At 35.1% G+C, this 12,329-nt stretch overlaps 1 protein-coding gene across 9 annotated transcripts in view; it reads right to left on the minus strand.

Moving 5' to 3' along the window:
* Positions 1 to 10,476, minus strand: part of cnbd1 (cyclic nucleotide binding domain containing 1) — an 82,740-nt gene extending 72,264 nt beyond the window's left edge. For all 9 annotated transcript variants that reach the window (XR_011189890.1, XR_011189887.1, XR_011189886.1 and 6 more), the window contains exons 1-4: positions 10,302 to 10,476; positions 9,587 to 9,659; positions 9,040 to 9,153; positions 5,822 to 5,956 (exon numbers count right to left, since the gene is read on the minus strand). Coding sequence is in view for 2 of the 9 variants with exons in the window: in XM_069191107.1 (XP_069047208.1) it covers positions 5,822 to 5,956; positions 9,040 to 9,153; positions 9,587 to 9,659; positions 10,302 to 10,362 (383 nt within the window). In the remaining 7 variants the exon portion in view is untranslated. The remainder of the gene's footprint in view (positions 1 to 5,821; positions 5,957 to 9,039; positions 9,154 to 9,586; positions 9,660 to 10,301) is intronic.
* Between the last annotated feature and the right edge of the window lie 1,853 nt (positions 10,477 to 12,329).

Here is a 12,329-nt window from a genome sequence, read left to right on the forward strand (position 1 = left end):
TTTTCAGCTATAGCTTAAGTTGTTAAGCGGCGCATTGGTGTAATGGTTTTTGCATGTGCCTTGCATGCTGGAGGTCGGGGGTTCGAATCCAGTTTTTGCCATTAGAGTTTTCTTTTAACAAATAAGCATGTCTTAAAAAACTGAGTAGAGGGATTTGACAATAATAAAGAAACCATAACAATGACCCTGTGTTGCTAATCATGCATACCCAACTGAAAGAAGGAAACTTAAATCGACACGTGATGGTTTTGTGTTTAAGCATTCTTAATGGAAATCTTTAAGTTAAACAAGGGAGGGGGGACTGGTTATTTTTTTACAATTGCAGTAATCGGAGAACATCCTATCAACATGATGGGCAAATGATTTTTAATTTTTAAGATACAATGACGCGTTCCTGCCTAACTCAAACATCGCGTGACTTTAAAAGCTGTAAAAAATGGTTTAGATAATTAAAAACCACTTTTTAATTAAACCTCTAAAATACTTGAATGACATAAAAGTTGTAGTGATTTAATACCTCTTGGAAGTAATATGAATATGGAGTCGTGTAACTAAGTAGCTAAAATGTTTTGGAAAAATATTCACAATCTAACAATGCAAGACAGAACAAAAGCATCTGTGAAATCACATTGCCCCCACTTCCTCAACAATCTTAGGAAGAACACGAAACAGCCTGTTAATAAAATTATTGCAACTTTGTTCTGTCAGCTCTTCCTCCCAGAACTTGTAAATCGCTTTGATGAGTTCCTGCTTTGTGCTAGATTTTGCCATTTTCCGAATATGGTCTTTCAGGGAATGCATATTGTGACTAAAATACTGAAAATTGACACAAGATGCCACATTAAAACAGAAGTTGTTGATATGCATTGATTGGTTGCTTTGTGCTTACTGTCTGCTGCTGAGGCTGGGAGAGAAAATCTTGCCCGGCTTTTTAATAGAATTGCATGAACTTGCTAATGTGTCTATCACATTTCCTTGCGTATTGTGTTAATTTTCAGTATTTTATACTGTGTTTGATCTGAGGAAAGAAACGTTTCCCAGATATTAGCTCATCAGTATAGTACACGTTTATCTGTACCATTTGTTGGGACAGACAACTTACTGCACTTTAGCTTTGGTAAGGAGACGGACTATGGCCAAAATCAAGTAGATCTCTCACACCAAACAATGAAGATGAAAAGAAACGGGAAGTCAACAAGAGACATTGTACAGCATTTGACTTCTATGGATATCTTTGTTTGTGAAAGCACAGTGACATTATAAAGTTGAGAGGAAGCAAAGAAAATCTAAACCAAGGACAATTAAAATAATGTGTCTGGTCATTATAAACATTATTAATTTAATAATAATAATTTCAAGCTTCTTGTTTCTTTTTCAGATTCATTTTTTCTTCGGTTTTCATAAGCTTTGCTTATTAAAATACCTATTTATGAGACACGATGTTTCAGATGACAATAACTTTGTGAACAAATGACACAGAGCCTTTAACCCGCTGATATTAGGACACAGAATTGTTAAAAATGGGAACAGGTGAAGCAGGCAGAGGGAAGGGGGAGGTGGGAGACGTCTTCCCACCTCTATGACTATAGAAAGTGTATTAAAACACTCTTTGGTCACTACACTGTCCACTTAACCTCTTTCCCACAGTGTCATGGGGACAAGGTCAAGTAGCTGATTCACAGCTGGATACAATTTTATCTTGCAAAAATTCATATATTTGTCAACATATTTACTAAAACTATCCATCTCAGCAATCTCACTGTTAGTTTCACTGTACGCCCCAATGCTTACTCAATGTTAACCCTCCCAGTAAAATAAAAAACCTGTTTCCCGCATTGTCACCTCGCAACAGGGGGGAAGGAAAAGTCCCCGTGGTCATTTTTTTCACTGACAGACAAAGTTGATTAAAACTCATTCAAAGGGAATGTCAAATGTTTTCAAAATGTCCCCTAGTGATATTTTAGCTGCTTAGTTACATGACTCCATATTAATATTACTATCAAGAGGTATTAAATCAGGACAACTTTTATGAAATTCAAGTATTTTAAACGTTAAAATAAAAAGTAATTTTAAACTATCTAAATCATTTTTTACAGGTTTTAAAGTAACGCAATGTTTGAGTTAGGCAGGAACACGTCATTGTATCTTATTTTTTATGTCAATTTTTTTTTAAAACCGTTTGCCCATCGTGTTGATGCTCAGCTGGCTGCCACCGAGAGAGGTAGGAGACGTGGAGCTCAATGGCTGTTCTATAAAGCGGGGTGCGAATGGCACCGATTGCATCTGCATTCATAACTTAGTGTTTAAAATTAAACAACGTAAATCACTTTCTTTGACTTCTAAGTCCCTTAATTATCATTAAGCACAGCTTTCTCACCACTTAGATTATTTTTTTAGTTTTGATATGTTTTGATTCATTTCAGAAAATTTTCATCTGTACAAACACCACAAAACTATTCTCGATTGTATTTCTGAATGTTATGTCACACTTAGTTCATTGTTTTAAATACATCTAATTAAGAAAGTTAGACATTAGCATAAACTATTAGTAATCAATAGTATTAAATTTAGCACTATAATAAATTATTGCACTTTTCCCCACATCTTGTAAAAATATATTTTCATTGTTCAAATATATATTAAATCTATCAGAAAATAAGTTCAATACAAAATTAAAGAAAAAATAGGGTAAGACATAATTCAGAATATTTTGCTAATGATTAACTGTTTATAAAAATAAAATGTATTAACTAAGGGATAGGATGGCACTGTTGTTAGCATGCTTTTTATATGTTTTTTTTTTAATAAATACAACAGTAGAACCAGATGTCTCAGTGGCTTTCAAAATTAAATTATGCATGCAAACCTGTGAACTAGAAAGATAACTAAGCTATCCATCCATTTCTAGTAGTGGCAAAGTGGGTATCAGTGCTATCTTGGAGCACTGGAGCCCTAGGTCCAATTCCTGCCGAGAGTTTGCACGTTCTCTCTGGGTTCTGTAGGTTTTCTCCATATGTGTGATATGATTTCCTCTCGCAGTCCAAAACTGGTAGGATAATTGGCTTACGGGAAAACTGGCCCTGGTGTGTGTGTTTGTGTCTGTTTGTCTGTCCTGTGATGGATCGTTGCTATGTCCAGGGTGTATTCTGCCTTGCATCCGTTGCTTGCTGGAATAGTTTCCAAATCCTCTGTACTGGATAAAGAGATTAGAAAATGGATGGAAGTAACGGCACCTTGTGGATGGAACTATACACAGTGTTGGAAACCTACAGTGCTATGAGATGGAAGCATCTCACTGAAGATAAATTATTTTATAGTGCTGGCTTAAGGAAACAGCCTTTCCACCTCTCTTGCACATCAGTATCCATACCTAGTTAGTTATTTAAACAAATTGCCTCTAAATATAAACATCTTAAGATTCTGGCTCTGTGGATCAGTATCAGCTGTTTGCCCATTCCTTCAATTTATGTGCATCAAACACACAGTTCAATGCTAGCAACTACACAAAATCTAAAATACAATCATCATTTCAGTATCTATGTAAACATACAGTACAGTCTGTTAACTTCATCATCTTCCTCTGCAGTCTATAACATCTCCTGTCATTTTGTCAAAAGTATGCATAACCCTATTAGGAAGTGTTCTTGTTATCGGCGTATTCCTCAACTTTCCCCAAATTATATTTTTCTTACCAACATCTCTAGTCTTACATCCTGCAAAACACTGCCAACACTGAGTCAAAAACTGCATGTGTTAGTTTGTTTAAATCACAAATATCATACGTAAATACTGGCCATGTAGTACTCTGCTTTGTGGAATAATAGTTTCTTTTAAAGGGAACTAGAGAAACTAGAACTAGAGAAATCAAGAAAGGCTTTTTTTCTAGAATTAATAAATACACATCCTGTTCACTGGGGTAATTAAATCCACACTGAGCCATCTCCAATACATTCAGAATCTGACAGTTATAATCCTGATCGGGTTGCATTACGCCTGTCTTCAAGTCCTTGCACTGGCTTCTTATCAGGTTTTGAATCAACTTCAAAATCTTCATCCTCATTCAGCACCTATCTGGCTTATTATCTTTCTACCTTTCTCTCCACCTTGAAACCTTTGTCCATCTGACTATGGTCTTCTAGCTGTCCTCAAGATCACCTACATTCTGTGGGTGACAGGACCCTCTCTAGCTGCACCTTCAGACCCCAGGTGTGAAGAAGGCTCCACAGCCAAAACATTGTGTTTTCTTTCTTCTCTTTTCAGCATGGAATAAACCTATTACTTGTTCCTTTGCAGCCTATGCATGCTGACGCAGCTACCCACCTGAACTCCTTCATATTAATATTACTATCAACTAGTATTAAATCAGTACAACTTTTGTTCTTTTAAAGTAACAGCAAGTGGTGTATTCTTAGGAAAGGATAAAATGCTATAACTTTTTATAAAGCACACAATATAAGCTTAATAATGTTAGAACAAGCACATTAAAACCAGAACCCATGTAAGTTAGCAAATTAAAGACTTCGATGAATAAAATATGTATGCATAATTAAAATATTTATGATGAAGGTGGAAGATTGTGTACTTTTGTCCGACTGTGCAATCTTGCTTTTATAAAATATAATAATAATAATAATAATAATAACAGCACTTTATTAACCCTTTACAATTTCTTGCATTAGGAATTGTCTTTTCGCATACCCCAGCTTGCTCTCCACGAGACACACAGACACATAGATAGGATATACCGACTTTTTCATGTTTAATGATTATCATGCTGTGATACACAGTTTAAAATTATTAAAAATCTCAAGAGTATACAACTCAGATTCTTAATTGGAAAAACATTGTCCCTCAGCAGTGACCAGGATTTGAAACTGGGCATTTTCTGGTGACAGCTCAAATGCTGTACATGAGAGGTTAAGCTTTATTAGCTTCACCGGGTGGTTTTACAAGGTGCTTCCGGATAGTATTATCATAACTGCGGAATGATGCGCCATGCCTACCAAGTTTTGACACAGCGTACTTTCCGCCTTTTGAATGGCTGGATCTGTAGGACGGCAGGTATTGCTGACATCTGTAAGTGGGTGGAGAGGTTTTAAATAGAAATTAGTCTGTCATGGAGATTGAAGGTGTGGTTATAATTTTAGGACCATCTTGGCTTCTGATGTCTTTCTGGAATAAAAGTCCATGGACCCATTAATTCTAATACAATTCACAACCCCTTGCCACCAGATTCCCTGACTGTTCCTGTAACTGTTAATATCTCTTTATAGCTTAAAGCAGATGCTTAAATACTTAGTCTGTAATGTTTTACAACCTTTGGCTTTTTTCTCCCTTACAAGGCCTTCAATCAAGGTACATGAATATACTGTAGTGTCATGAATTGTAACTGGCTCAAGCCTCATGCATCCAGTCTTCACTACTTTGCAGTCAGGTAATGCTGTTGATCTAAACAGACCCTTATCTCCACTCCTCAAGATACCCTTCTGGCCTTGTGCTTACAGCTGAACAAAGGATAAGATCACAAAAAGCAGGAACATTTCTCTAGGTCTGCCAGAGTCAATCATTGTAGTCTTACAAGCTGTGATTTCAGTTCTCAAGCACAGGTATTTTTACTATTTAGAAATCTGAAGGCTTTTTTCTATTATAGTTTATTTTGACATGTACCTCATTGTATTACATTAGGGAAATTCAATATGTAATGAATGGTATAGGAAGTAAAATTCTGTTGTTAGTTTCAAACTGCCTGAAAGCTGGAAAATTCAGCTAAAATTACAAAGATGACTAGGTCATCAGAGGGTTGGAGTAGGGCTTCACTCACATTTTTTTCAGCACCCTTATGACCAAGCCTGCCTGGTTACTGCTGGTTCTGATGGGGTCCATCAGTTTCTTTCCCATCTGGTACTGGCCCTGTCTCTTGGATATTTGAGATGCTTTTTTTTGACTGGTCTTCAGTCTTGAAAATAAGAACAAAATGTTTTGAAAATTAGTTTCACACAGCACAGCCTTTGCAATATCTGTGGTTTAAAAAGAAACTTGTAGAATGAAAGGCTTCATTAGCTAGCAAAGGACCTGAATTATCATGAACATGATAACAATATTTTACTTATTATAACATATATGATATACAGTATATTCACAGAAAGGCATGACTCAGTGGTTTGCATTACTGCTTCTTAGAACTGGAGCCCTGGGCCCAGTTTCAGACTTGGAGTGCTTTCTGTCTGGGTGGAGTTTGTACAATATACTCTCCTTGTGTATAAAAAATGTATAAGACAAATTACATTATGTAATGCATTTCTTATGTTGAGTTAATGGGTCTGACTATTCATGCAATCAACATTTCAGGTTTTTCTCTTTAGTTTTTGTTTACATTTACTGTATTGTTTCTTATACTTGAAAGGCCTCAGTTTGATCATTCAGGTTTTGAATAAAGTATTAAGTTTTAAAAACGTGTGTATGCAGCATTTTATAATTTCACAAAATAATAACTGAATATCTTCGCAAAGAAAGGAATTTGTCTTATAACCTTGTTTAAATGTTTGGTGTCGAGAAGGTTAATTTTATTCTACTCCTCTATAGAAAAAAAGCATCTTAACAGGTCTGTGATGTGATTCAAACAATAAATATTATCATTAACAATAAAAAGTATAAAACTAGTTAAATAATTATTTCACTGACATCACTGGAACTCTGCATATACAACTGTATTAATGGTTTACTTATTTTAATTATTGTTTAATCAGAACTCTGATTATGTGTCACATTAAATCTGACAGCAAATCACACTATAGAAATTTAATATTTATTGTTACCTACCTTACAGAACTAGTTTTACAATCAAAGAAGGAATTAAAGCATGAACTGTCCACTCACATATTTCCTCAAATGTTTCGCATTATTTTTCATAAAAGTCTTTAGTCAAACAGGTCAAACAGGTTTAGGAAGGAAATGTACAGATGTGAACGAGTGCATAATTTACAGATGTGAAACGTCTGCATCTTTCCATTCCTATAGGTTTGAAAACAGACAAAAACAAGCTAACTATACCAACATTGCCCAGTTTTATTTTTCTTTTGGTCATCACGATTTTAATTCCAGTAAGACTAAGATACCTATCTTAAGCAAAACAACAGTCTTCTAGCTCTGTTCACCTTTTCAAAGAATCTGAATAAAAAATGCATTAGCACAGTCAAAGCTAACCAGGGTTATTATATTTAACCATGTGAAGAAAATGAAAAGCACTTCATGGGTGTGCGAACTGAGTAAAGGTCTGTTCATTGCTTTAAGATTGGAATCAAATCATAGGGGAAAAGAATCTTATTAGATTTCTTGATTTTCTCCTTGCATCAGTATGCATTTGAAACAAATAATTTGTTATGTGCTTTTTCAAAAAGAGCATCTACTCAAATGAAGCATCACTTTTGCCGAAGCATAAAACGAGCTTTGTATTAGTCTGTCCGCAGCCTTTAGCTTCCATCAGCTGTCTGACATCAACTCTCCATCACTGACGGAGAAAAGGCCTCACAGAAATGCCCCCTTCGTGAATAATGTGGTACAGAAACAGCCTACTGTAAATTATCAGCAAAAACGGCTAACAGCCAGAGCGACCTTCCCAGGGTCATTGTGAGAGATCGGCTAAAGATTTCACAGTGGAGACAGCTGCGGCTCATTAGTATTGTAATGACTCAGCGCTGGAAATATTACCACAGCAGTTTTACTAAATAGTTTCTGAAGAACTCCCTTTAGACTTCAGACATGCACTGCCAGTACAGTTAGTTATTAAAATGTCATTTCTAGGACTGAGGTTCTTAGTCCTAGATGAGAATTGCCATATTTTGACTTTTCTAAATTCAGTACAGTCACTGGATCTCAGTACTGCTCGGTCATTGACAATCTGTTAAAGTTTGTCACCTGTGGAAAGCTGTTGGTGTAAATGATGATATATAGTAGGTACAGTATGCTATCATGCGTTCTTCAAACACTTATGTACTCTAGGTTTTGATCAATCTACAGTAACTGAAGATGATTACAATGGTAAATTATTTTAATCATGCAAAATGTGTATTTCTTTCCTGTCAATAGTGTTCCAATTAAAATATATGTGCTGCTGTATGTTAATATGCACTGATCTTTTCAGTTATTTTGTATGAGAAATGGCATGCTCTTAATTATACACATGTTGGCATTCCGAGTAATCCTGTACTAGAATGAGGGTAAAATATTGAACTCTGTTCAACACGACAAACAACATGCATAAAAACTACATAAGCAAAATACAATTTCAAATAATATTTCCAGGGGCACTGTTACTGAGCTGCATCTGCAGAAAGTCTTCAAGTCTTTAATGGTGTCTTCCATCATTTCCATCAAGAGTTCTGCTCCTAGCTTTAATCTGAAAGCAAGTCTTGTTACGAATCATTATGAATTACTGCCTGCCTGTAATATCATTTGCACAAAAATTTTATAAATGATTATGCATGTTGTAATATCATGTTGTGTAACAGTTATGAAGGAATTTGAGTATGACAGAGTTTTTTATCTTCCATTAAAGTGTTACAGTGCAATGTCCAACCAAATACAAATGCAAACTATCATACCAGTTTATATGCATATAACTATACAGTGTTAACCAGTTGAGAAACCCCATTTAATGTCTTCTGGATTTGTTATACAAGTAGGGCATACTCATAATTCCACATACTGTACAAATGGGAAATGTTATGGGAATAGTGAAGATGTGATTCAGGAACTCGTAATTCCCTTATTACCTGTAGTTGCAAGCAACATCTCTCCCTGCTATCCACATGTTACAATAAGATTGCCTATTCCACTAATCCACAATAAATTTCAAATTTCAAAATGACTCACATTTTTAATAGAAACCAATCAAAAAACAATATCTTTATTGTATCTGTAATATTATTTACACACTGTACCAAAGGTCCACCAAATTTTTGAAGGGTGGAATGCAGGAGCACATATGCCCGCACATCTTTATCAGGATGCTAAAGAACGGCAATGTCATTATGTACTTACAATTTGGAGTCTGACTGAGGTATACTGGGCAGAACTTTCTTAGGCTGGAGAAATAGTTTTGGATAAGACATCATAAAAATGTCATGGGCCTCGTCTGTGGACTGCAAATTGCTCCTAAAGAATGGAGAATAAACAGTAAATTGGTCTTAGAACTCTTGACGCAATAGTTTGTAAATTACCATTCAACATTATTGAATACTTTTGTCAAAATTTCTAATTCTCACACAACAATAAGACACTTCAAAAACAGCTCATATGCAAGTTAGGATGACTTTCTCGAAATCTACATCATGATCAAAACTTGAACCCCAACACCTCAGTTAAAAAATAAAAAAACGACCTTATATTTATTGCCATATGCAATTCAACACCCATTGGAATACCTCAAACTGTTCAGAGTACCTTAGAGCCTCAAATGCCAAATAGCAGTTACTGCTGAATAACTTAAATACCAGTCGCCATTTGCAAATGTTCAGCTATAGATCTATGGTATACCATTATATACAGATTGATTTCAATTACATAAAACGGGACAGTCATTGTTTACCTCTCACAGAGCCTCTTGAGGTTACATAAATCTTGCAGTCGAGTGTAATCTATACCAACAAAATGTGGAGGATCTGCAAAAAGTTCACATTTACTTAAAAGCATAATTAACACAAGCAGATAACATACATAATGCAATGAACAGCATTTATTAGAGCAATACGTTTTTTAAGTATTTAAATGGAACACACTACATCTCACTATCATATTAAAACCATACTCCACAATTAACACTCTGAAAGTAATCAGAGAAAACTCATGGGATAATATTAAGAATATGTTTTTCCGTTACTTCATTCTAGGTAATTTACTGTACATTCTAGGTAATTTACTGTACATTCAAAACAATATCACACTGGAAAAAAAATAGATATTTCTTTTAGTATAAACAAACCTTAACCAATAATTGCACAGACTGATCGTGGGCTGCCTACAAATGGTAATTTAGGTTAGTAACCTAATTCTAATCAGAATTTTAATTCTAATAAAGCAATTAAATGAAAGGTCGTGGTATAATAGCCGAATAATACAAAGTGTGTATATACGCAATATGGACTTCAGTGATGTGATCAATTATGTAACGGTGAAGTTTTATTTAAAATATAGTTATAGTTAAAATGTTTAAAATATAGCAAGACACTTGCCTAATCAAGAAAGCGTTTAGTACTGTATGTGACCTACACAGTTAAGCAATTACAATACTAAAGTTTACTTACGAGCTTTCTGCAAACGAAGTGCAACAGATGAGGACCGTGATACATTCGATGTTAAGTACATTTTAGATATCTCTTAAGAAACAAAATATCATTAGGGCTGAAAAACTTTAAACTGTCAACCTTACAATTGCTCCAGCAAAGGAGCTGGGCTCCAGTGTTGATAACACGTGTTATTGTGACAACAATTACTTCTTCCTTGTCCCCCGGCAACAGATGACGTCACAGTAATAACGTATTTAACATAAACAAACGTCATCGAGACTACACCCACTGACCATTACTATTATTAACTATATTTTACAATTTAGTAATTATCTTGGTTGGAAGTCACATTGGATAAACCTGAACCAAACAATAATAAACCATATGTAGTATATACTAAATGTTATCATGCATAGCATTAAGGCATATGAATCTGGATGATTCAATAATCAGAATACATTTAAACATTTAAAAGGACATAGTGTTAGGAGTCTGTATATGATACAGACCCCAGGTCTAGCATATGAGGTTTTATATGACAAAATCAGGAATCTATGTATAAAGGAAGAAGTGCATTTCATGGGAGGTTTGCATTTTCCTCACACAGATTGGGAAAAAAAACAGAAAGAATGTTATTGGCAGACATTAAAATTAGGCTAATAACTGCTTTCTTTCTCAGTTTGTCAGAATGCCTACCAAAGAGCATGCTTGTATCAGATCACATTTAACCTCTGAATAAATCAATATCACCCAAGCACTGACCCAAATGATAAAATGGTAATTAAGATTATAATCTACAAAAACACACTATATAAAATATTCAAAACAAGCATAAATATCCAAAAGAAAACCAGTATAACGAGCTACAAGAACAGGTTAAAAGGGAGTCAATTGCATGAGTCTGGCCACAACACTCAGGATTGAGAAGACCTGCCTCAAGTCCTGTTTCACAGTCCAGTGCACCATTACTGGTGATCTCAAGGTGTGATGAAGAGAGTACCACATCGAAAACATATTTCATTGCTATTCACAGTGCAGGAAACTGTGATGCTAAAATATTTCAACTTGGAACTGATACTTCAAGGGGTTTTGAGTCTGTTGGGTTCCAGCAAGGAAGGAAATGAGGAATCCCAGCTCTTTGCCAGCCTTTGGGTTTATCTCCCATATGACCCGAGCCAGGTGTCAGACTCTACATCACATTTAACAAAGAAGAGAAGGACATGCCGTCAGAAGCCAATCTCATTTTAGAAATGATTCTATAGCACTGTGTAATGGGCAATATATAACTGACTGTACTGTAGCTAACTGGAAACTTCAACATTAACTCTGCTAGTTTTCAAGAAACAGAAACCCCATTACTGCATGACTGCTTGGAAGAAATTATATTGTTTTTTTTATAGTACTGCATGTTTTAAAGGACACATTTATCTACTGTATATGCTGTATTAGCTGTACAATTAGATGGAGGAATAAGAAAACACAAGCTGTGAAAAGCTAAAGGCTTTTTGGCTCAAGCTGCCACAGTATTAATCTCCTTAGTTAGCCCTGCTTGTGAAGTTCAATCAAGTAAAAGCTCTCTGTCTGTGCCACAAGATAACTGCAGTGCGTTAGTCTGAGAAGACACCTGTCATTATTTGCACAAAAGGTTCATGCTTCACAGAATAAGAGCATCACAAAAACAGTAAAATGTGTTTTTCTTGTAACCAAAGTGAAAAAACTAGCATTATATTTTAGAACTGAAAAATATAATTAAAATGGATATTTTATAAATTAGAACAAGAAAATCAACAACAGGACATAAATTATAATGTATAGCTCAAATTAACAGTAGCAGCACTAAACAACACTAAGAAGGAGATCTTGTTCAAAGAAGACAAAATGACCCAAAAATCTAATGTTTCAAACCAACAAAATAAAAAGTAAAATGGTATTGTAAGGAAGCCCTGAAGATACATTTCAAAGCAAAGCAAACAACTGAACGATAGTGGCTTTTCAAAGTGGGTGTTCCTCTGAGGAATTAACAAGATGAAAAGACTAATTGCATCA

This window comes from Lepisosteus oculatus, chromosome 6 (genome assembly GCF_040954835.1).
Source record: "Lepisosteus oculatus isolate fLepOcu1 chromosome 6, fLepOcu1.hap2, whole genome shotgun sequence".
NCBI lineage: Eukaryota > Metazoa > Chordata > Actinopteri > Semionotiformes > Lepisosteidae > Lepisosteus > Lepisosteus oculatus.